Source organism: Argiope bruennichi, chromosome 6 (assembly GCF_947563725.1).
Source record: "Argiope bruennichi chromosome 6, qqArgBrue1.1, whole genome shotgun sequence".
Lineage (NCBI taxonomy): Eukaryota > Metazoa > Arthropoda > Arachnida > Araneae > Araneidae > Argiope > Argiope bruennichi.
Window position 1 is genome coordinate 107,005,440 of NC_079156.1, and position 26,817 is coordinate 107,032,256.

General features: G+C 25.1%; 2 protein-coding genes across 5 annotated transcripts; one reads left to right on the forward strand and one right to left on the reverse strand.

Moving 5' to 3' along the window:
* Positions 1 to 7,305: 7,305 nt before the first annotated feature.
* LOC129972143 (protein HGH1 homolog) lies at positions 7,306 to 19,360 on the reverse strand. 3 transcript variants are annotated; one of them, XM_056086159.1, is made up of 7 exons: positions 19,249 to 19,342; positions 18,944 to 19,005; positions 17,954 to 18,064; positions 15,255 to 15,684; positions 11,308 to 11,426; positions 9,437 to 9,621; positions 7,306 to 7,568 (listed from the first exon to the last, which is right to left on the reverse strand). In XM_056086159.1, the coding sequence occupies exons 3-7, from the start codon at positions 18,045 to 18,047 to the stop codon at positions 7,332 to 7,334; spliced, it is 1,065 nt and encodes a 354-aa protein (XP_055942134.1). In that variant the 5' UTR covers positions 18,048 to 18,064; positions 18,944 to 19,005; positions 19,249 to 19,342; the 3' UTR covers positions 7,306 to 7,331. The 3 variants fall into 3 exon arrangements, with proteins under 3 accessions (XP_055942134.1, XP_055942133.1, XP_055942132.1); XM_056086158.1 differs by lacking the exon at positions 18,944 to 19,005 and having other exon boundaries at positions 19,249 to 19,360; XM_056086157.1 differs by lacking the exon at positions 18,944 to 19,005 and having other exon boundaries at positions 19,210 to 19,345.
* Positions 19,361 to 19,698: 338 nt separating this feature from the next.
* Positions 19,699 to 26,723, forward strand: LOC129972296 (N-acetylglucosaminyl-phosphatidylinositol de-N-acetylase-like). Of its 2 annotated transcripts, none has more exons than XM_056086383.1 (7): positions 19,699 to 20,198; positions 21,265 to 21,364; positions 21,923 to 22,013; positions 24,150 to 24,217; positions 24,851 to 24,867; positions 25,265 to 25,395; positions 26,553 to 26,723. In XM_056086383.1, exons 1-7 carry the CDS (start codon positions 19,991 to 19,993, stop codon positions 26,649 to 26,651), a joined length of 714 nt encoding a protein of 237 aa, XP_055942358.1. In that variant the 5' UTR covers positions 19,699 to 19,990; the 3' UTR covers positions 26,652 to 26,723. The 2 variants fall into 2 exon arrangements, with proteins under 2 accessions (XP_055942358.1, XP_055942357.1); XM_056086382.1 differs by having other exon boundaries at positions 19,702 to 20,198; positions 24,851 to 24,882; positions 26,553 to 26,719.
* Positions 26,724 to 26,817: the final 94 nt, after the last annotated feature.

Below are 26,817 nucleotides of genomic sequence, written 5' to 3' on the forward strand. Positions count from 1 at the left end.
TTCATTTACTTATTCATTATTATATATTAATATTATTATATATAATATAATTATGATATATAATAATTGAACCACTAAACTGCTGGTAAATAATTTTAACTATTTTAACATAATTGAATTATAGTAAATGTTCAGAAATTATTTAATGCATATATTCAGTAAACTGTTGATTTGAGATCTTTCATAGACAATTCCATAAATATAGAATCTCATGAAGAAGTAATGAACCTTCTATATACACATTAAAGTATTTAAATATTTATAAATTAAGAGAGAAAATTGACAATACATTAAATATAAACTCGTTATAATTCAACTGAAGAAGATATGATATTTATTATAATATAGATATACTCTAAAGTTAACTTTTATGCGCATAAATCATTGTCATGCAATATCAGCTAGTCAAATGCATGAATTTAGAATTATATAAACATATGAATAATTATATATTACACTTCAAAAATATCTCCTTTTGTACTTTTGCATTTGTTATCACATGATTATTATTCAGATTTGGAATTATATGTAGCTACAGGATTTATCTTAAATGAGCTTAAATGAGCAATGAAAATTATCCACAAATGTACTATTACAAACTAGTATGATGAATTTAAAGTTACTAATAAATTACACACCTTTCATCAATCAAATTCTTTTGGGTGCATTAATATTCTCATATTAGTTTAATTTTTCAAATTTTATGTTAAATATATGCAAAGCATTTTAAGACATATCAAATATAAAATTATTAAATATAAAAATGAATTATCAAATATAAAAATGAAATAAAATGCAAAATTACAAACAAAAAAATTATATCTTCAAATGAAAAAAACCTTCAAATTAGTCTAGTACATTTAATTACATAACCAAATATAATTAAAACTGATAACATATATTATAAGATCAATTGTTTATTTTACAATCTTTAAAAAATAACAAAGTACATATAGTTTACTCTCATGCTTATGATCTGAAAATGAAGATTCTGGGAGTAAATATGTTGATGAATAAAAGTAGATTTAATATTCATTTCTCAAAGAATAATTTTCTATTTATATACTTTAAAAAAATATTTTAAAATGTTGAGGAATTGCAGAAGATAGAATATTCTATATTGAGAATTTTTAATAGATTATAGAAATAATAGTATATTGAGCAAATTTACACATATGAAATTTAATCCAGTCTTCATATGTTAAAATACTCATCTTGTTAAAATATATCTAAACTTTTAAGCAAATATTCAGATTGCTTGAAAGAATGTTCTGTTTTATTACATTATAATTTATGTTTACCATATATGTTTGAGAAAACTTTATGTATTCCATTCACTATTTATTTCAAATGCGTTGTTTACTTATGTACGTATTTATGCATGTTTATTTCTATCAGTTTTTTCATGTTTATTTTGTGTTGTTTCTTTATGTATATTTTTATAAATATTTTTCTCTTTATTGTTGTGTTGAAAATCAAAATGTGCCAAATAAGGAACACTTAATATAAAGTGATAGAATAACTTTAGAGCTTTGGTTTTGTTTACTGACTTTCATAATGAACATGCAAGTATTTATCATGACATGTCATATTCCTATAATTATATCTTCACTGTTAAAATTGTAAAAGCTAGTCTGTGATATATACTAGTGATACTTTTGTGATGTTTATGATATTTATCCTTTATATTTGTGATATTTTTGATATGGATATAATGCCTGAAAATCAAATCAAATGTGCCTTCGATTCATAATCACTTATTCTCAAATAATCAATGAATTAGATTGTTGTGTAATGATGATATATTTTCATATTATTTCTATAAATTAATGTATTTTTAATTTTGACTGTTTACATCTACAATTCATTAAAAATTTTTTAATAAAATCCCCAAATGGATCAATTAAAAAAAATTATAACTGCAATTTCTTTTTTTAAAAATAAGATTTGAATATAATATCTGAATCATGTTGTTTGAAATTAATATTTCCTATAATACAATAATTGAAAGGATATTCACAAAGCATTTTACTGTGCAATTTTTATTTGGATTAGGAATTTTGGGACAAATTTAGGTTGTTTCTATTTGTATATATCTAATGTAATTGTGATCTGATTTCAAAAATTTAAACTCTAACATAATCTCATATAACTTAGGATATAAATGAAGATATACGCTTGAATAATATACATATTTGGGTATGCATATAAACAAATAATATTAAGTGATTTCTTTAACAAAATAAACTTTTCTTTCTAATAAATTAATTCATTATTCACTGGTTGCTTATTCTTTTTGGTTTTTTGGGGAATTTTTTTAAAAAAAATATTTTGTTTTATGGTTTCTTTGGTGTTTAAATTTTTAGTCCTTAACACTTGAAAAATCTATATAATCAGCAAATACATTTTGATACATACAATGGCCTCTGAATTCAAAATATAAACTAATATAAGTATTTCCAAATATTGGAGATGAAAAATGTTTTATAGGAAGATCATGCTCATGGAATATAATTCTTTCTATTAGTAAATTTTCTTCTTTGATGAGTTATCTAGATATTCAATAAATTTCCTCTTTGAAACTCAATAATGGGGATCTAAAAAGCTGATATTCCAAATAGTTTGTTAGTGGTTTATGAGGGCTTATGCTTTTACATAAGTGGATACAACAAGGGTTAAATAAATAAACATAATTGTATTCTATCCTGCAGTGTTGATTACAGTGCTATCGATTTCAGTATTCAAAGATTTAGCAGATCAAGCATATATCACTTTTTTCTCTTTCTCGTCTAGTTTAGATCATGTGAGCCCCGGTGCAATCATTATGAAGTCCAAAAATTTGTGGTCTTCTAGTCTGAGTAGTATCTAGTCTAAAGTGTAGAATCCTAGTGGTACAAATTTTGGAGTTGAATTATAATCATGTTAATGGTTAAAACAAAATCATTATCGCTAAATTTAGTCAACTAACTTGAAAGAGATTAATATTTTTATGAATATATTAAAGTCACAACACATGCTGTTATGACATTTCCTTAAAAAAAAAACCTTGATATCATGGGAATCCTAATATCTCACTTTTATAAAGATTAAAAGATAAAATCTCATTTTACTTCGAAATTTTATGAAAATTTTCCAATGACTGAAAAAAAAAAAAAATGCAAAATTCAAGCCTGAAAGTATTTTTTAAAAATTATTTTTCATTTCTTACTTTTTTACGGAGAGAGTAAAGTTCTCTAGGTCGTTTATTAATCTTCAATGTTCTTTTAGTTGATGCAAAAATTCTGAGAATGGTTTTCATAAAACAAATATTTTCAAATTGTTTTGGGATTTATTGATAGATATAAAAAGAAAATCAAATGGTTAGAATTTAAGGATATGTATTGAAACAAACATTCTATAATACACCCTCAATAAGGAAGGTTTTTAAGTTGATAAGAGGCCATCTCTATTGAGTAAGATTTTTTTTATTGTTAAGGTCAACTTTCATAAAAGAAAGATTCTAAATTTTAAAGATTACAATTAAGTTGGGAATTAAACTCTGTAACTATAATTCTCTTTGAAGGATTTGATTTTATGTTAATCCAGAAATATTGCAGTCAATTTTAACTCTTTAAATTTTAAAATATGATGATTACAAAGTTATGTTTGCTGATGATAAATTTATAAAAACTGACTGATGTACATTGATTTCTTTAGAAATATGTAATGATCGAATGTAAGTTATCAAAGATAGTGTTAAACTTGGTTCATTGCTAAATGAATATGTAGAATCAATGGTATTTTACTTACAATTGTTTCAAATGTACTAAATTGAAATGCAATGATGCATATTCTTTGTAATCAATTTTGTTTTCAATAAAATTTCATTAAAAGTTCGTTTGAATTATTTTTGTTGTAATATGTACTTTATATACATAAGTCACATTTTTGATATAATTTTCTGCTTTGTTTCCTATTAAACAATCCTTTAAAACAAAATATTAAAATCTTAGTATGAAAAACTTCCAGAAATCTTGAAAGATTTAAATAATTAATTTTTATTGTTTTCTTATATATATTGGTAAAGTAACAATAAATTCTAAATTTTGGAAGCCGGAAAGACACCATCTTTTTTTCAGAATTACAATAATGTTATTTCAATCTTAAAAAGAAATCAAGAAATTTGAGTTAATTGGTTCCAATTATATCTTGGAGAAATTTATGTATTCAGTTCTTTTTTAGAGTCAAATATTAATTATTTCTTTATCTTTTCTATATCTTTTTTGCAGCACTATTTACAGAAAGAAAATCAAAACTATACAGATAGATTATACTAAGAATGAAACAGAAATATCTGGAAAGTATTTAAAATTAGAGACTTTCATACAATTTACTATTTTCAAATCAGAAAGAGACAAAAAATAAAATATGGAATATAACAACAAATAACAAATGTTATGGAGTGAAAGTTTATTTAAGGAAGAATGATATAATACATCAAAAATTAATTCCAATTTTCATTCAATAATGAAACAACATAGTCAAATAAAAGAAAAATACACCATTATATATTATTAATAATATAAATTCAATGAAAAAATAACCAGTATTAAAATCAAGTGTTATGTTTCTGAATATTAAAATTCTAGCTAATTATCCACTTAATATTTCTAATTATTCTATCAACAATTTGGTATATTGTGAAATTCGAAATGTAATTAAAATAAATATGAAAAATTAAAATGTAAGGGAAAATGAAATAAAAGTTAAATAAAAAAAACAGTAAAAGATTGAAAAATTACCTCTAAAATAATCTATCTTACAAATAAAAAAAAAATCGCATTTTTTTAAACTTAATTAAATGCAAGATTTCTTAAATCAATTCAAAACATTCTATATTTGAGAGAAAAAAAAGTAAAGAAAAGAAAACATTTTTTAAAACTGTGTGAAAATTTGAAAAAAAAGAGCAAAATATATTTTATTCATATAAACTAAAATAAATTGGAGTAATACATATTTATCCATTAAAAATAATCTTTATCTTAAATGCAAAATAAAGCATTTTAATAAAAAATATGAAATTAAAAAAGAGCATTTAAAAAAATATTAAACAAGAATTACACATTTTTAGAAATATAAAAGTGCATGCTACAGAAAAGTATGCGGATTAAAAAGTTTAAAAAAGTACCAACATACTTTCTACTGATATATAAAACAATGCCTTGAAATCAATTCGTAAAATATTACCACAATTGGTTCTTGATAGTAATGAAAATTCTATCATTATCAAAAATTCACTAAGAATAGGAAGTCCATTCATCAGGGAACAATTAATCAAATTCAATGAACATCAAAACTAACATAGCTATGAATTGAAAGTGAACTGTTTTACTATTAAAAAAGATTTTAAACTTAAATATAAAAATAAAATATATTACAAAATTGAAAAAGAGCAGTTTTTAAAGATATAAAATTAGAAAAATTATACATCTAAAATGTAAAAGCGCACATTACAGAAAAACATGCAGATTAAAAAGTTTTTTAAAATCCAATATACTTCCTATTGATATACAAAACAATGCCTTGTAAAATATAGCCACAACTGATTTTCGACAGTCATGATAGTTCGATATTTATGGTAAATTCGATCAAGACCGATTGACTGTTGAAATTAGTTTTGAAAGGAGTTGGAATTTCTAAGAGCCACTAATGGTCACCACTTTAGGTGAGGTTGATTTCTTTTCCATCGTGCCCCTTAAGGTGGTGAGGAAGGGGACTGTTTGCAATAAGAGCATTTACATAAAGCTTCATTTCACATGTATTGTTACCATTTATGCAAGAAAAAAAATCCATTATAGATTAAGCGCATAACATATGTTATATGTGTAGAAAGAATCTTACTGCTGACGATTAAGCCTTCATACTGTAAATCTGACTATCTTAAAAATGCTGATACTAGTCTCCCTTAAATGTACTATTGTAGGGGGGATATGAAAGACTTTAAAGGCTGTAACATTTTTTTTTACTCCAGGTTGCATGAGATCACATTTAGCTTTATACATATATATTACATTTTTGACTCCAATACACTACTGAAAATTTCAATTTTACACTGCTGCTTTTATATTTGTTTATACCTGGAACACAAAATTTGAAAATTCACTCAAAATTAATATAATAGATAAGTTTCTTTTTTTCATGGAACAATTACTCCTCAAATTTCAGTTATATTTACTTGTTAATAAAGAAGTTGCATTTTAATTTCAAGTTAATTTAATAAGAATTCTTAAATATTGGGTTGCAGATTCTGCGCTCTTGGATGAAGCCGGCAATAATACAAAGATAAAAAAATACCAATTTCAAAAGTAAAAACTTTATTAGAATAAATTAAGATTTGGAATTTCAACGAATAATTAGATCAAAGATTAAAAAAAAATTGCTTTCATTTAAATCAAATTTTATAACAAATTCAGTTCTATGCTTTAAAATGTATATATGAAAGTCAGTTTTGGAAATGCATTACGGAATTTAGACTTGTAAAAATCAGTATAAAATATAAACAAACAAACAAAAAAATGCTTGGAAACAATGGCATCATTCGAATTAAGCATACCTGCACTAAGTTTCAAATTTAAATTAATGTATTTTTTTATTGACAATAATAATTAATATCTTAACTAATATCTGAATTTGACTGTAAAATCTTAATTAATACAATTAAAATAATGGAAAAACATTTATAAAATGATTTTCAAATTAAATAAAATTTTGCATTTGTTTTTGAACACATATATTTGGATTTTAAGTTTTGAATAATTTTTAAATTTAATTTATAAAGGTATTAAAAATATATAATCTATAGAAAGCCAGATATTATCAAGTTCATAGAAATAAATCGGATGAACTGGATGGCTCATATATTTAAAATGGATAATGATTCCATATTTAAAAAAAAAAAAAAATCTTTTACATAAACCTCTAACAAGTAGGAAAAAGGGTAGATCCAAAATGAGATGAATGGAGTGAGTGGAGACAGACTTCCTGGATATCCAAGAAAGAAATTGGCGTAAAAATGTTAAAAGTAGAATGTGGTTCCTAAAATATCTAGGCAAAACAATTACTATTAGATAAATCCATTAGAGAATTTGCCTGTTTGAAAAGGTTTTTCTTTTAGTGCATTTAACTTTATCACTAATCTCAAGCATTTAGAATCAAATATCTATTTGATCATGTTCATTTATGTGGAACATGAAAAAATCTGATTATAGAATCAGTTAAATAAAAATGGTATTAGCAAAGATAGTACTATAATGAAGCACACAAAGATAAAAGAAAAAATAGCTTTTTAATATTTACATAACAATAAAATCAGGGAGATCATTAACAATTTCAGTTACAGATGGAGTCAAAATTCCACTTCCTCCAGCTGCGGTATTTACTTCACCATATTGTTCAACAAGCAGAAAGCCAACCAAAGTTTCAATTGCTTCCTTTGTAGTTGGATCTGTCTCCCATTTGTGAAGATCTCTTATAACAAAATATACAGAATGGGTTATCAGGTAATTCCATCCATCTTCTGTATAACATAGCTAAAAAAAAAAAAAAATTCTGTAATCTAATTTTATCAATATAAAACCACAAAAGATTAAATTTTTTTAAAATAAGTATGAGGATTGTCTAAAAAGTATCCACTCTTTAATTTTTCTACATACAATGCAAGAGCAGTGCCACTGTGCACAGTGGATGAAGATAACTGAATGTTCATGCTTCAATTTTTTCTCTGCATTCGAGTGTGTCAGTTGCTGCCTGCTTGGTAAGGTGCTATTATAAGTGTTTGTCGGTTTTTTTGATTTCTTTCAAGATGATTAAACAAGTTGAGCAAAGATACTGCATCAAATTTTGTCAAAGCTTAGTGATTTTCAAAGTGAAGCAATTCGTACGATTCAACAAGTATTTGAAAACGATGCTATGGGGGTAGCACAAGTGAAAGAGTGGTTTAACTGATTAAAAAGTGGTAGCACATTGGTAAAGATGACCCACGAATATGCACTGGAAATATAAACAATGACAAAAGAATACTATCAGCAATTTCTATGTCAACACTGAAATGTAATTCGGCACAAAAGACCAGATTGCTGAATGATCAAAAACTGGCAATTGCCTCATGACAGTGCTCCGGCTCATTCGTCACACTTGATACAGACTTGGTGAAACATGAAATTCCAGTTGTTCCCCAACCTCCCTACTCTCCAGACATGGCTCCTTGCGACTTATGGTTGTTTCTGAAATTAATGATACCATTGAAAGAAATCTCATTTTGAGAATTGAGAAGAGACAATGTAGAACGCTACAATGGAGATGAACATCATTCCAAAAGAAGCCTTCCAGGAGTGTTCGGCAGTGTTAGGATCCTGTTTTGAAAGTAGAGAAGAGATAATGCAGAATGCGACAACAGAGATGAACACAATTCCAGAAAAAGCTTTCCCGGAATGTTTTCAGAAGTGGAAAGAGTGGTGGGCTGTGTGAAGGCATAAGGAATCTTCTTCGAACCAATTTCATCATCGACATAATATATTTTTCCTGGCCAATGGTTGGAAACTTTTTAGACAGTCCTTGTAAGATGAACTACAGATTACTTTCAAGTAGAAAAATAATGCTAAAGTAATTGTTTGTCATATACACAGTCTTGCTCCAAATTAGCTCTCAATATCCTTAAATTTAAATGCAATAAGTCTGATATCAATGACAATCAAAGATCTTTTAGAGATGAATCAGCTGATTTTTTCCCTTATAGCAATTCCTATTTCAGCCTAAAACCTATTTTTGATAAATTCAATAACATCTGTTTTCAGAGTAATTTATTAATAAAATATATATCAAGAGCTTATACAATTTAATAAGTAAAAAGAAAAATGTATGTTAATGAAAAAAAAAATTAAATGACTAACAGTTTGCTAATTAACTCTTTCAATACCAAATGATCCAAAAAATCACTTCAATGAAACTATAATGGTTGCCAGAGAAACCTAGATACCACTACAAAATTTCATAGCCCTTTTGTTAGGTGCACTGCATGCTTTGTTCATTAGAAACACTCACAATTGAGTTTGGGAACAAGGATATTTTTTGGGAACTCTTAAAGGATGTCTGAGCATACATTTGTTAATAAAAGGTAAATTTGGTAATTTTTGTATATCTGAAGAATGAGGATTGATACTATGATTTGAAGGGGGGGGGGGGCGGTATTTCTTATCTTCAAAATAGAAACTTGGGCTTTCCAATATTCTGAGGCACCAGAACTGAAACTTCATGAGAGTTAAAATGGACCAATCATTGTGCATGTTTTCTACTACCAAAACAATGATTCACTGGAATCTTTGGCCATTTTTAAAGATTTTTTCTTTAACATGCAACAAGAAAAGTTGGGATTTTTATTATTGTATGTGTTTGAGCTTACCAATGATAAAGCTTGAACTAAAGCCCTACGGATTTGAGGAACAGACTCTCTTTCTTTAGAGCTCTCTAAATACTGGCAGTCTATTGGTAGCTTTTCCATGTGTTCCTCTTCATATTCTTCTGGGCCCATAAGTGGTAATAATAAAACAGAAAGAACATCCTTTTCAATGAGTAATTTATGAACACCTTAAAAAAAAACAATAAAAAATAATAAACCATAAATTCATTATATACACATAAATGAAAAACAGATTAATAAAAGAGAAAAGAAAATTGACACAAAACATTTAATTTGATTAACCAGCTAGTGCTTGTCAGAAGGAAGCTAAAACTATTACACTTTTAAGATTTTTTTTTTATTTTTTCCTTTTAGGTATGTTAGATTCAGAGGTTCATTTATTTTCTTTTAAATTCATTTGATATTTTTAATATTTTGTTGCCATATGCAAGGTATATATACTATTTAATTAATATAGCATTTTATTATTTACAAGTTAGTAAAACAGATATTGCTCATGTGAAAATATTTTTATATAACATCCATATTATCTGCAATATATTATCCTTAAAAATTTGAAAGTCAATTTTTTCCATAAGTTATTAATAGTTTCTGAAGATATAAATTTTAATTAAAACTTATTTAAGATGCAAGTGCTTACTAAATGGCAAGTAATTAAATATTTATAATATTGTCATACTATAAGAATGAAAACGCTGAAGACAATTTTAACTTTTCTACCGACATTTTTTAATAATAATAATAAAAATCTGCTAATTAATTAACTATAACTATACATATGCCGGTCCATTAATCAATTTACTGGAATGCAAATTGATTACTGACTTGCTAAATCTCTTATTGACAAAAGCCAGATTAAAAGATTAATTATTTTGGAAGATATTCTAAAACCTTCTATATACTTTCATTTCTAGAATAAAATTTGAAGGGAATCTTTCCAATAATTTGAAATTTTATAAAATATAAGCAATTTACAACTTTTCACTTTTACTTATCTAGTTTCCATAATATTTTTATATAAATTTTTTGAAAGTTGCTTATTTTTTTTCAGTAATTAAAGAAATATACTTTCACCCAATTCTCTTACCTCCCTCCTCACATTTTCAAGTCTTAAGCTACAGTGATGTGCAAATAAGCATTTCAGATAAATGAAATTACAGTTAGTAGGCAAATTTACTAAGAGCATTTAATTGAAGTAAATTTTTTCCTCATTAATTAAAAAACAAATACAATTTTTTTGCTAATTACACAAATTCAATTTTACAAACTCTCAACATTAAAAAAAAATTCCTAAAAATAAAATCAGGTAAATTCACAAGCAACATAAATACAGTGGTTTCCACTCTATTTTTATATATGGCATTCTAAGGGAATCCAGATTTTTTCATTGCAATTTATGCAAAATTACAACAAATACTTTTTTGCAAAGTAGTCAATTTTTGTATATATAATCCAAATATAAATAAAAAAATATTTTTGACCTTATAAAAAATTATTTAACAATTTTAATACACACAAAAATCAGTATCACTTTATTAATCACTACATGTTTTCTTAAATGGTGAGACAATTTTCTTTTAATGTTTATATTTCAGGTGTTTCGATTTTATGTCCATAATTGCTGGGGACCCAAATTAATACAAAAAGCAGCAGCAATTGGAATAAGAATTTTCTGAGCTTTTTATGATATTTTATGTCCTGATAAGGACATCAAATCTCCTAAGAGTGCAACAGCAGGATAACCACTGTAGTAATTAGAGTTCAGTTGTGCTTGCAATAATTCTTTTATTAAAAATAGCAGCAAAGATGTAAATATTTAGTCCAATATTAGAAATAAATAAATAAAAACTCACTAGTTTCAGAACAAAGATTTCTCAGCGTTACAGCTATTCCCACTCGACGTACATAAGGATCTTTTAAATTTATATGATGAACAAAACTTGTGATAAATTTTTCATTACTTATTAGTGTGCTGAAAGTATATGATAATTAGATTACATCAATTATTATAAATATCAAAAGTGAAGTTCTATTGAAATGTAAAATTGCATTGAATAGTTTTGAATTTCTACAGAAATAATTACAAAAGATAACTGTTTCAACTGAACATGCCAGAGGTCAATTTGAGAAAATTTAACATATTTTTTATAAAATTTCATATTTGTAAAATTATTGAAAAAAACTTTAATGTAATATAATACTCCATTTAAATATAAGCTAAAAGAAAAAAAGTATATAACTAAAAATTAAATTACTTTTACATTAAAGCTTATGCACATAAATTATCATAATACAGTACTGTTTATTTATTAAGTAAGAATAGTATTATTGATGAAGTGGTTTCTTTTGTGCTGAAATTTATAATGCAATATAACAATTATAAAAACATAGAACACAAATAAAAAAAAATTTCTAGGTTCAACAAATTGGATTATAATTGCAGTAATGAATCTGCTTACTCTCTATTGATGAAACATATTGCAAAACAGATAATATTTTTAAGTGAAAAAAAAATATTAAAATAATAAGTTCTTCCTATTGATGAAAAGTAATAGTTTGGTGCATAATTATCAGGCGTTTCTTTAACTTGTTATATTTTAATAAAAATTTGCAATATTTAATAAATTGATATTTAAAAATGCATGTCGATAATTATAATCATATTCATCATATTATGCTGTACCGCTTTGAGAAAGAATAGAAAGCAGCACAGTCATTTTGCAATCTCAACAAACTTTTCGGGGAGGGCACAATCAGCGAAAGTCGATGCAGGGAATGGTTTGTTCATTTCAAATCTGGCAACACTAGCTTGGAAGGCAGTTGAAAAAAGTTTATGACGATTTCGATGACTTAATGGCGGATGTGAAAGCATGGCTTCCCTCTAAGAACCATGAATTCTTTGCCCATTGAATCGACCATCTTCCAAGCAAATGGGAAACAGTTATTGAAGTAGATGGTGACCATGCTTCGGATTAATCCTTTAAAAATGCTATTGTTGAATTTTTATGTTTCCTTTTTCATAATAAATAGTTTTCTCTTCCTTTTAAAGTTGCTCTAAAATTGCATAGTACCAAATGGTCTCAATTTAAGGTACATTAAAAAAGCAAAGAAAAGGAAGAGATGGTGGTGGTGGTGATGCTCAAAGAGACCAGGAGTTTACAAAGTATAGGTGCCAGAAGTTTTATGATAAGCCTATAAAATACAATCTAAAGAGAGATAGTCCTCTTTTTCAGAAGCAGACAGACATACAAACCTCCTTTAAGAGGAAATCTCCTTTCCAAAAGTCGTTACATATTACCAGACAGGAGATAATATTGTTACTAAAAAATGCTAGTCAACCATAGTCATAAAGCTTGCTGATAATCTTTACAGAGTCAGTTCTGTAATCAGTTTCTTTCTGACCATTTCATTGATAATTAGCAACCTTACACAATATTTCTTTTGCATATTATGAAATGATTGTTGAATTATTACCTTAATTGGAATTTCCAACAGAAACCCTGAGTTAACAAACAGCAGACTGAAAATGAAATCTTATCTCTGTCCAGGTGTAATTCACAAATAACGAAAATCTATTTAAACAGGGCTGAAAAAAATATTTAAAAAATGGCTCTTTTATGGGAGGTATATTTTCTTTCAGGTCTCGCAAAATTGATCTTTATTTCATTGACATGAAAATCAGAAGGAAGCCAAGATAGATTAATGAACCAGTTTTCATTCCATTGACATACATTTTTTAAAATTAAAACTGATAATACACCAAAATATTTAAATGCCAAGCATTTTTTGTGTGTGCATATTACATAGTATACTAACAAATATACTAATAACATTAAAATAATTTTTTTGCCAGTGGCAGATTTCAGACTGCAGCTACCTAAGACCCCAGAGCTAAGAAGGGGATATAAGCAAATTGATTTTAAAAAATATTAACCTAGTTGACAAATAGATGGATTGGTAAGATATATAGATACCATGAATTATAAAATATTAACATTTTGCCAAGTATAATTAATTGAGTTTCAATTTCATTATTTTCACCAAGTTATTGGAGTATTTATTAGCACAAAATACCTACTTCTAGTTAACTGTGAATGCTTCATTCATAAGTCAGAAAATAAATAGAAACATTTACTTTTTTTACAAAATTATTAAATAAATCATAAACATAGAGAGAGTCACACTACAGAAATATAAAGTATTATATAAAAAAAATAAACTTAAAAATTACAATTTTTCAAATATGATAAATGTACCAACACATAACAAATTGCATATTGAAATCAAAAATTTTCTCATTAAATATGTTAAATGTTTAATTTAAGTCTTTTTATTTTTTCTTGAAAAAAATATTTTAAGGCTTTTAAAGATTTTTTACACTTGTGCCTCTTCATAGAGATGACTGGCATTGTATGTAAAATTAATCACACATAATTCTATATATTTTAAAATTTTTACAGTTTTAAAATATAAATCCAAAAACAAGTTTTTCTTTCAAAATGCATGGTGGTAATTCAAAACACATAATTTTCAAATAAAAAATAACATCAATATACTAACTACTTTACTTTTATAAGTTATCCAATATATATATATATATATATATATATATATATATATATATATATATATATATATATATATATATATATATATATATATATATATATATATAACACACCTGTAAAAATAATGCAAAATTTTTCTTATGTCTGTCAGAATATATTATATATATTTAGAATATATTTGCTATATATTCTGACAGAAAATCATTCATACCTCAAATAATAAGTTAATATAAAGTTAAAATAATAATTATTAAAAAATATAGAATAAAAGATAGAAGGAGGAAATTCTATAACTATCAATTTTAAATGGTAATCAGTTTTAAAAATTAATGCCCAGCATCTTATTTATAAGGCACTCATCTTTCATATTCACTGTTAAATAGAATGTATTGGCTTTTTTTTTTTTTTAAACTAATTAATATGTATTCCCAAATAATTTTTGACTAGTATATATCATCCATTAATAGAATTAAAAAGATGAAGTGTCCTAATTTTGAGATTCATTTTTCTTCATTCCACAGTTCTTTATTTTCAAGGCAATACAAGAAATTGAAGAGTAATTCATAGTTTTTTGACATTTTACTACATATTTAATACAAGAAAATATTTTCTGTTGTTTTTCAACAGATTTTCAAAATACATATAAATTTAAATCAGTTATCTTATTCTTGATAATTTTAATAAATTAAAATATATATTTTAAAAAAAATTCAAAATATATACTTTAAAAAAAAAGTAAAATATGGATGTAAATAGATAAAATAAAAGAATCCAATTTTTTAACCATAGGATCATTTAATTTTGAACACTGATTAAATTTTAAGCCACTGAATATAATTAAATTTCTTTTCAAGCTAAAGACATGACAACTTAAATAACACAATAATCAATGTGATAACTTTTCACATCCATATAATAATCAAATGGCCTCTTCTTTAAGTTGAGACCTATTCCTTAATTTAAAAATTCAGACAATATATTTTGCTCCTGTAGAAGATTATTTTAAATGAACTCCATTCATTTTGTTATTATTCATTTTCATTTCCAGAATTTTTTCTGATATTTTTAATTGTGATTTAAATGAACTTTTATAAGCTTTATTCATGTTTATTATTTTAGAATGCTAATTGATTGAAAATTTATATTAGATAACTTATACAGCATTAATAAAAATATTTTTTTTTAAAAATTGAAAAATGATTTATTAACTATAAAATCAAATAAAAACATACTTCATTATCTCAGGATATCCTGAAATTGTTGCAAAATATAAAGCTAAAAATTTATATTTGTCCCTTGTTTCCTCTTCATTAGAAAAGAAATTTTCCAGAAGTTTGTCTAGCAAATTTGAATTTGTGGTAGAGTCCTTTTGCTTTAAAATCTCACTACATGTTGCTAAATTTGATAATATATAGCACGTGTAGTCTACAAATTTATAAGTTGTATCACATATTTTATTCAAAAGAAGCAGAATTAAGTCTTCTTCTGAATTAATTATGTCTGATGCTCCATCGTGACTAGCTGAGATGTTGATTAAACATTTGTGAGCTAATTCTACCAGAAACTCATGTGCTTCATTGATTGCAATGAATTTTAGAAGGAAAGGAATATATTTTTGAAAAGCTATGATTTGGTACAATCCTTCTTCTGTTGCTGAAAGCCCTGAAAATGAATTGCATTACCATTAGTGTACTGAAAAATAATGCTAAATTACAAAATATCAATGCAATATTCACAAAGGCAAAAATATTTTGTTGTTTACAAAGAAGTTATGGCAAAATCGCAGACTTAAAATTCTTTCTTAATATTTACTGCAATGTAAAAAGAACCAATAACAAAAAGAAATTTTAGAAGTAATTTGTCTGCAGTATTAAATCATAAAAATTGTTGCACTATTTTTTATGACTATTACGCCATAGTAGGCTTAACCCTCTAGCTGCGTATCCTGCGATTTCCAAGGGTAACTTAGAAGTAGCAAAATTTGCGCAACCCACAATTTTCGTGAGGATCCTTTTTTTCCGCCTATTTAGATGTAAACTCGCTCTTTTCCCATTTCTGGTTTTATTTCGTCTTTTTTTGTTTCACTCAGATCTGGGCTAACAGAATAAGTTGTCTATGGTTCCACAAATATACAAGCATGTTTTGCAGGCTCTTTTCAAAGCTCAAAGATGTTTGGCAGGAAATGTTTCACAATTTGTGTACCTATTTTGATAAAAGAATTACGCAGCGAGAGGGTTGATGTTAAATGAGAAATAAATAAATATTAGAGACTAAGAGGGATAAGTCAACATTTTTTTATAACTTTTTAATTTATTAAAACATTAGATAGGGGAAAAAACTAGCAGAGAGAGAGAGAAAAAAAAAAGATAATTAATAATGAAATAGACTAAAATCTTAATAAAATAATAGGGAAATCTATAATGTAGGATAGAGTAAAAAATAACCCTGCTCATTTTATTTACATGATAATTGGTTACACAAATCTGAACTACTGCTTTGAGATCAAATACATAAATTGATTGATTTTTCTGTGTGTGAATAATCCAAGAAGGAATAAAAAATCATTATTAAATTTCTCATTTTTTACATTTCTCCAATTGGATGAACTGGGCAACTCATATATTTAGAATGGATAATGATTCCATATATATATATAAAATTCTTTTACATAAATCTCTAACAAGTAGGAAAAAGGATAGACCCAAAATGAGATGGATGGAGTCAGTGGAGACAGACTTCCTGGTTATTGAGGAAAGAAACAGGCACACAAGTGTTAAAAATAGAATGTGTCAAAAGTAGGAATTCAGAGGAAGGCACTGGCCCACCCTGGGCTGTCTAGCTAAATATGATGTGGATTAATGATGACTCATAATATTCATACTTGAAGGGCCAGTTAGAGGCTATAGTTAATATTTTCATTCAGCATTCTTCAAATTTTATATCTGGCATTTATTTTCTTTTTGATAATAGATTATAATTTGTTGCAATCCGATTTTAGTTAATAGTTTTTAATATTTGTAAATGTTAAGTATAGACAAGATCTCACTGTAAGAAAAAAAAGAGAGAGAGAGTGAGAGTGAAATTACACAATGGAGAAAGAGACAAGGTGAAATGACATTAGATCAGATGCAAGAGATTATAAACAGGATAGCAGCCCTTCTTGATAGTCGCATCTTCTAGTTATGAGGAATAATTTTATCCATTTTCTTCAATAGTCAAAACAACACAAATTCACATAAAATATTCTATTGTAAGCTAAATGCTAAAAATACCAAAAAAATTATTTTTGATACAACACATTTTATTTATATGAACACTACAGTCAAATAATGTAAATAGCATATCATTTGTAACTTTACTTTCATTAATAATTAGGGTTTATTATAATAATAGAAAATGTCACAACTATTTGAATTTTAGTAATTTATTTTCGTTTTCTTGAATTTTTCTTCTATAAAAAGTATTATTGTATTATTCATGATAAAACATGTAATATAATATATGAAAACTATTAATTTTCCCAATTACATAATCTGAATGCATTATATTTAAATTTTTTTAAATATATAAATCTGGATTCAGTAAAGTTATTAAAGATTAAGAAATTAAAGGTAGTACACATTTCTCTATACAATAAAAGTAAATTTTTTTCCACAAATATTTGACAACAATGACACCAATATACAAGAAAGGTGAATAATGTTGTAGCAAAAATAAGTGGCACATGAAGTACATAACTTTTTACTGAGTCACAATATTTGGTTTAAAAAATTAAACCATGTACACAATTAATGCTGTCTATACAGTACCCAGAGAATTTACATTCTTTTTACTCTTTCTATATCAATATAATTAAATGTAAAAGATTTTAATATATTAATCCTTTTCTTCCCTATTTATTTTTGGCTAGATAGAATTTCCTCTTTCTTACCCAGAAGATATTCAAATCCACGGGCTCTTGTATTAGCTTTGAGAGATGAATCTTGTATTATTTTCAAAAGATCTTCATGAACTTGAGATTCCATTCTTTATTTTGACTACCCTGAAAACATCCAAAATAAATGTAACAGAAATTAAAGAAAAAGTTTTCAAGATTTTGAAAAGGTAAAGTACATATTTGCAAGTGATTAATCATTATTCTCATGAGTAACTATTTATTTCATAGAATACAGTCAAGCTAGGAGATAACATTTTAGAATGCCAGCCCAAATAAAATGGCATTATAGTGAAAGGGAGTAACCTCCCTTTGACATTATGGAATAACCTTTCCTTGACATTATGGAAAGGACTATATGGTTTTTCTCAGAGAAGAATAATGTAGTTCATGTTTTTATACCTTTTTGAGTTGCTGTCTGTTAGAATTTGACAACAATCAGAAGCAAATTAATTATTTTTATTTGCTGTTTACCAACTGAATTGTCTGATGTTTCACTTCAAAACAAAAAGTTGCTGGATTGATCAAATTGTTTTCCTCATATTGTATTTAAGAATACATTTTGCTCATTTTATTTCAAAATATCCAAAATTATATATAGGAAAATACAGTGCTAAAAAAAGTAAGTCATTTTGTCACTTACTCTTTCATATTGTTATTCTGAGTTAGAGGATGCATGGAATATATCACTAATTAAAAAAAAATATCACTGAGTAATGATTAAGTTGTAACTGTGTATAATATATACTTAAATTACATTACAATAAATATCAAAATGCAACATATTAAAAAAGAAATTAAATATCAGAATTCCCCATATTTTACATTCTTCCTTGTTGACTCATTAAAGCGAAAGAAACAGAAATTTGATATACAGATTAATGTGGTTAGTGAAGCCAAATGTTTAAGAGTTACGATTCGCTCCCATATAATGCAATAAGAAGTTTGACAGTTTCAAGTATATTTTAAAGATTTATATCTGCTTACTTTGCCATGAAAGAGAGGTTTTACTTCCAGTGATCAATATTGGGTAAGTAATATACGGTTTCCTAAGTAAGAAAATGTTAAATAAATAAATAAAATTGGACAATATTTTGCTCACCGACTTTATAGTAAAGCAACAGAGACTTTTGACTGGTCAAGTAATTCGTACTTCACCAGTCTAAAGTCTGTGTTGTTGATAGCGTGTTTAAACTGTTAAACATGGTTTTCATTTATGAAAATTAGCTTGCAACAAATGAACGAAAACTCACCAGTAAAATAATGTAATATAACATTTAATATATATTTACCAATTCTATGAAAAATAATATCAATTATCGGGGAAAAAAAATTATTTCAAGATAATGTTCGAAAATCAACAACACCACGTTACAATGAAAATCAAAATATATACTATTCGATGCCAAATAAATAAGGCCGAAAAATGAAACAAGATGCGAGCACGTGATGTGAGAATTTTTTTGATGATGCAATTACATTGATTTACATTTTCTATTAAGGCAGAGAACTTTTTATTTCAGTATTCTTTGAAGTTAATATCATCATTACTTCCTTTTACAGCTTTTTCACTTTTTCGTTAATTTATTTAAAAATATTTAAATTCATTTCTAAAAAAACATATAATGTTAGACCAATAGTGGTAAATACAAGCGTAAATGAAAAAGAATCGAAATGAAGTAAAATGCCAAAAAGAAAACTTGTTTATGTTTAGATTTTTGTCATTATTTGATAGTTCATTTTACAACAAAAACTCTTTTGTGAAATTTATAAAATCATGTGATCTTCACTTCATTAATAATAACAGACCAATAATTTTGTAAATGTTGTTTGGGAAGAATTTTAATTTTTTTTTATTTAACTTAAAAAGTCCGACATCTCCTGTCTTGAAATGTTAATTTGGATTGGGATAGTTTAGTTAAAATTATTTTTGATTTCTATAAGGATGAAATTAATATTTGGAAGTGTAAAAGTTTCTCTCAGAATATTTTTACTTACTCAGAATCCTTTTATTATTCATTCTAGTCATTAGAAATGTTTTTAATTTTAGCAATTTTGTTGTCTTTATTTTATACATGGTATTTTTATATGGTCCGGTTCAATCGTAATAATTTTATCAAAGCAAATACTAAAGTACTTATTGTAACAGCTCATCCAGATGATGAATGCATGTTCTTTGCTCCAACAATATTAAATTTATTGAAGCATGATTGCTGTGTTTATTTACTTTGCCTTTCATCAGGTATGATCTTTATTGAAATTAACAAAATCATCAAATAATTAATATCATTTATATAAACTCATCATTTTTTATGGGAGTAAAATATATTTATGACATTTATGCAAAAATATGTATAATTTCGAGTAATTTATGCAAAGTTTTAATGAAATTTATTCAATAAACTAATTTAGATGTACTGAAAATCTCTCTCTCTATTTATATATATATGTTATAATTTTTTCTTGCTCATCATTCCTTGCTCATTGTTGTTAAAGTTTTTCTTCTTTCTGAAATTTTTTCTTCTTTTTTAGATAAAAAATAAAACCTTTATTTAATTACTTTTTAAGTAATATAGAAGATAAAAATAGTTTGCAGAGCTGGGCATATGTGAAGCATTTTATTTGACATTTTGTCATTTATTTACTTGCCACAGGAATAGCTGTCATTAAAACATACTGATTTTGCTAAGTTGCCGTTTTGCTTCAAACTAAATTTCTGTGATAGCCTGACTATTTATAATTTATATTTTAAAATATTAATTTGTTAAAATACCATTACTTGTGTCAAAGGTTTACAGCTTGTGTCAAAGGTTGTGTTTAAGTCAAATACAGTAACCACCTTGCACTAGCTTATTTTATAATAATTGGGTGAAATTTAAAAAACTGAATTTGGAAGTTTAAGGAAAATGATTATAAAAATATTATTTTTCATTATAAGCATTGCTTACATCGGAAAAAAAAAAGCATTTAGTAATAACAAACTGTCTTTCGATTAAAAAAAGTAACAGGTTAAAACATGCTTTTAAGAAATGTATTGTTTTAACGGAAAGAAGATGAACACATTTTTCTTATACTTTTTCAATTCCTTTTTTATAAATATATATATAACATTCAAAGAATTTTGTTAAGAAGAAGAAGTTAGAAGTTAATTTATAGAATTTATGAGAATAGCATGTTTTACTGATCTTATCTAGAATCAAATGTATTTATATTTTTTTGAACTAAGAATTAAATATATCTTAAGAGTTCTTTTTTTAAAATTATACTCAAAGCTTTCAATTTATGGAACTTACATTTTTATTCGATAGGTGGATTTTGTGATGAAAGTTCTATAAGAAAACAAGAATTGAGGGAAAGCTGCAAGACTCTTGGTATTCCAGCTGGAAATCTTGTTATTATTGAACATAGGTAAAGTGAAAATGTATAACGTTTTATAAGTTATTCATTAAAATTTTTTTCTTGATGAATTTCATATTTGAATCTAAAAATGTTAATATTTATAGTGAAACTTCAAATATATATTTTTCTTAAAAAACATGACTATTTAATGTTTACCAAGTTAATGTTTATTCAAGTTAACCCTAAGAGAGAAAAGAATATGTATTCCATATTTCAAGGGTTGATATTTAAATAGGGATGATAGAAAAAAAGTTTTAAAATGAGAGGAAAAAAAAAAATGAATTACATGCTGATTTTATAGTTTTTAAGATTCAAAATATTCATTATGAATCTGAAATAAAATTGTATTTATTTTGTTGGAAACTGAACTTCTTATATTAACATTAGAAATAATTAAATTATATGTATTGATATTGTAGCAATCTTTAGTTCTTTTATGAGATACATAAAATAGTGATTTGCCATTATGTTATCCTTAAAAAAAATATTTATGTATTATTCTGATAATTAATGAAATATTAAACTTATGTTATATTATCAAAAAATTAATTTTGTATGTTTTTTTAGTCAACTGCCAGATAATCCTCACAACAAATGGAGCAGATTGAAAGTTAGTTCTATCATTTTAAAGTATATCAGGCACTTGTCAGCTACTGTTGTAAGTTAATTTTTAAATGCATATGTTGTGTTTTGAAAAAAAAATTCTTGTTCTAAGTGCTTTACTGAATTAGTTTTTCAATGTAACCTCTCACCAATCTATATTTTTGTAAACATTACAATAAATCTACACCAGATAATAATATCTAGTTAATCTTAACTAAGTTAATTTTGAATTTTAATTAAATTTAATTTCATATGTTCTTTAACATTGGATAGTTACAAGCAGGTTAGTTAGGTAATTTTCAAGAGACTATGATAATATCAAAGGAGATTCAGTTTGATTTCAATCAAAATTAATAGTAATTAAATTAGAGGTGTTATACCTTTATTAATTTTGGGGGGAAATTTTAGATGTAAATCTCTCTTAAAATTTTTTAATAAAAGAATTAAAAAAAAATAACAATATCTTCAATAACTTGCTCATATATTTTATATTTTCTGAAAATGATGCTAGCTGCAAAATATTATTTATCCTGCGAGAGCTTCTATTATAGACACATTATGATACAATTATAAAATGAATAATTTAAATGAACATTTTATATATATTGAAGTTGAAATGTCTTACTTGTACTATTTTAGTTTAAATTATAAAATACAAAACTATTATACTTTTTCTTTTACAAATATATTTATAATCATAAAATAAAAGTGCTTAAAAAATAAAAATATTTCTTAGTTAAAGAAGAATAAAGGACAAGTTTTTAGTAATAGTTATTCCATTGAAAGAAAGGAAATTTTGTAAAGATTTGTTAAGTATATATATATATTTAATTTTAAAGAATAATATTTACTTTTAAAAATCTAATATTATATATTATAAGCATAGGGATATGCACATTTATCATCAATATTACACTATTTTTCCTTTTCTTTTAAAATTTTTATTCATTTATTTTTTAATTTCTTCCTTTATAAGTTTCAAATAAACAATTACATGAATATTTTTTATCATATATGTTATTTTACTTGAATATTTTGTGACTAATTTCAAAGTTTCTATAATTGTAAATCAGTCACTCAATTGAAACTGAATATATGTAAAAACCTATGATCAAATGACTATAAATGAATGATATATTATGCGCTTTTATATTTCACAGGATTACTATGCAAGTCCTAAGAAATTAAACAACTTTCTCCTTTGATAATATTTTGTTACATAGCACATGAACTGATGTTAAAAATTCCTTTCACACAAACCAGCTATTTTTAAATACATTTGAATTGCATTTAAAACTATCATGAATCCTTGCCGAATGGAGAGTTGCCAAATTAGTATGTTCTACAAAATGAACATTCTATGTAAAACTTGTATTAGGGGTAGTTCAAATTAAAAAAAAAAAAAAAAAAGAAATACATATTTACAATTTAAACAAACCTAAATATTGTTATTAAAAGAGAAGATTGAAATACATTTTTATTAAAATTAGGTACAGTATAAATATAAAAAAAGATAGTGGTTTTTTTTAGCAATGATTATTGTAACTACTAAAAAGTTTCATGCTAGGGAGAGCTGAGTTTTGCAATGTTTTTCCATCTTTTGTCATTTTACAATTGGACAACTATTGTGCATTCATTTTCTTATAATTAATTCATTTAACTTCTAATAAGTTAAAACCATTATATCTTCCTCACTATTCTTACTGACTAATATTACAAGAATATGAAAATTTTCCCTTCCTCTATATTTAAAAATTCTACAATGTCAGTTGCTTTTGGAATTTATGTAATTATAATTGGCTGTGTTTTCAATATGACAATGTAATGTAACATACTATGCATTCATGGAGCTTGAATGTTGAACATATTATGTGAAAACAATTAAGAAAATAGAATGCACAAAATTGCATTCTTTGAATCCTTGCTGAGAAAGGTTTCAGTTCATTTAATTAGATTCAGTGATGCATGTATAACTTTTATCACATTGTCAACTTCAAATTTTCACTTTCTATAGTAGTCTAATAATAAAAAATTGATTACTATTTAATTTATTTTAAATTTGGCACTTAATATATTCAGTGTGCAGATATTATTTTCCAGTTTTTATACTAAATATAATATGAAAGTTATAGATGGTGAAATATTTTGCTTAAATAAAATTTTGTATTTATTAAATTTTTCTAAATTACAGGTCGTTTCATTTGATGAATATGGAATAAGTGGTCATCTAAATCATATTGCAGTCTGTGAAGGAGTAAAGTGAGTATTGCTATTTGTTTAAATTGAAAATTAAATTTCAAATTAGTAAGAATTTTTTTGGAAATAATAACAAACAATCAAAAATATTATGAAATTAATTCCATTGCAAAACATGCAGATATTCATTTCTTTAACATGACTTCATAGAATTTTGAAAACTATTGGTTAAGTTTCAGCTGTTTATTTTGAAAATGGCTACTTCATTTTTTTTGTTAAAAATAATATTTACTATCTGATAATTTTTCCATATTAAAAAAAAGAGCATTTTTTGTGCCATTTAGAAGCATTTGTTATGAATTAACAATATAGAGTATTTTGTTACAAACCTCTGAATTTTGAATTGTCACAAAACAAGGATAGTACATCTCCTACAAGCTTATATTCTATACCAGCAATATTAACAAGAAAAAAGTATTTAGTACACCAAATGTCATACAATATTTGTTCTAGAAAATATCAAATTGTTGTTTATTTCGATCTTTTTTTTTTAAACAATAAGGACCCCCCCCCATTCTTTTTGATAAGTGGGGAGGAGTAGAGAAAAAATATGATGGTATCATTTAATTAATAATAATAAATTGATGAAATTTTCTGTAGATATTTGTACATTATCATAATATGCATTTCTTTTAGATATCTGAATCAGAAAGGTCAGTTGTCTCCAGGTAAATACACTATATTTAAAATTAATATATTTCTAAAAGTATTTAATTATATATAAATTAAAGCATTAAAATGTTCGTGCATGTCACATATACTACTGAAATTTAAAACTGTTAGTTTACTTTGGAAGTATATTAATTATTTTTATTTCATTAAAAATGTTAATGTTTAGTTTAAATAATTATCCCATTAACAGTGAATTAAAGATATAGAAAACCTATTGCTAGTCAGCATATGCACAATTGTACTCCAATTCTAGGTTTAGAAGTATTGCTTTATCAATCTGAAAGTTAGTGCACTTATTCTGATTTTAAATATCATAATTCTCATATTTTTCTTTTCTGCTTGTATAAATATGCTATCATTTTTCATATATTACTTTAGATTGTGAAGTATTTTTATTGAAGAGTGTTTTTCTACTCCAAAAATACCTTGGTTTTCTACTTGTGCCTTTATATTATTTTTGTGGAAAGTTTCATTATGTGTCAACTTTTCATGATGTAAAAACCATATGGGTAATTATATTCATATTAATTGATTAATTAGTAGTATAAAAAGAATTTTAGAAAACCTAAATTTAGCTATCTTTCTTACATAACATTATTTTTAAATTTATACAAGCATTTCATATAAATAACATATTTTGTTAGAGATAAAACAGACATGATGAAAATAAAAAGGAAAAAAATCTATTAAAAATTCTAGAATGTGCAATGAAAATTATTTAAAACTTCTTGGTTTACAAATATAAAATCTGTATTATTCCATTTGCAAATATCTTATTTTAAGAGTGAGTGATTGAAGAAATAGAAAACTGTTATATAAAATAATCTGTAGGAAATTCAAATTCTTCACTTTTATTTTTAAAATTAACTCTTCATTAGATAGCAACAATAATGCACATATAAGGAAAAAAAAAAAAAAGTGTGTGTGTCGCAATATTCACAAGTATACATAACAATGAGAAATACTGTAGTAAAACAATTAAAAAATTTATTAAAATCACGGGAATAATATTGGAATCACTGAAACATTCAGATTTTTTAAAAAAAAGTTTAAAAATGGTTTTTATAGATTAATATGCTTCAAAGTTAATGAAAACATTAAAGTTTTGAAAAACTCTCTATCACACATGCCATTATGCCAACCTATAAATATCTATTTAAGATCAATATGTGTTTTGAATTATGTATAAAATGAACACATTTAACAAAATGCAAAGAGATGAAGAGAATAGAAGGTTAGTTTTTGTCGATGCACACACACACACACACACAAATATAAAAAAGTGATAATAAAACTAAAATAAGAATTTTTTTTAACTTAATTTTGTTCAAAAATAAATATATATTGTCATTATATAATAGATTTAATACTGGAATGTTTAAAAAAAAACTTAAGATTGTGCTATAAAAAATATTGATAAAAACTCTATGGCTATATAATCTCACTACACTGGATGGTGCCTAAATATAATTAAAAAATTTCACAAAGTTAATCTTGGTTCCAAATAATTGATTGTCTATAAAAAACACAGAAAATATTTAATAATAAAACTAGTTTACGTAGTGAAAATATTGTGTAATGTAAGAAGAAAGAATTCTCTTATTCTTTAATATTATGAATTATATTTTAGGAACTTATCAATATACATATTTTTTTCTCATTTCAGAAATCTATGAAGGAACATAAATCACAGTTCGTATGGTTCAGAAAACTGTACATAGTATTTTCACAGTATGTCTATATAAATACTTTTACTAAACTCTAGAAAAGCATCTAATTATTATTTTGATAAATAAATGCACATTTGTCTGTATATAACTGAATATATTTATTGTGATAATATTTTAATTAATTCATATGTATTAAAAGTTAATACTATTCTTAAACTATGTATATATTTACATTTTGATACATCATTTCTAGTTTCTAAT

Excerpts from the sequence above, each read along its gene's own strand:
- LOC129972143 (XM_056086158.1), bottom strand. The coding sequence starts at position 18,047 with ATGGAATCTCAAGTTCATGAAGATCTTTTGAAAATAATACAAGATTCA. Across the intron at positions 11,427-15,254 it reads GGATATCCTGAGATAATGAA|CACACTAATAAGTAATGAAA; the intron begins GTATGTTTTTAT and ends ATATACTTTCAG. Across the intron at positions 9,622-11,307 it reads AAATCTTTGTTCTGAAACTA|GTGTTCATAAATTACTCATT; the intron begins GTGAGTTTTTAT and ends TTTTTTTTTAAG.
- LOC129972296 (XM_056086382.1), top strand. The coding sequence starts at position 19,991 with ATGTTTTTAATTTTAGCAATTTTGTTGTCTTTATTTTATACATGGTAT. Across the intron at positions 24,218-24,850 it reads GCAGTCTGTGAAGGAGTAAA|ATATCTGAATCAGAAAGGTC; the intron begins GTGAGTATTGCT and ends CATTTCTTTTAG. Across the intron at positions 24,883-25,264 it reads GAAAGGTCAGTTGTCTCCAG|ATTGTGAAGTATTTTTATTG; the intron begins GTAAATACACTA and ends ATATTACTTTAG.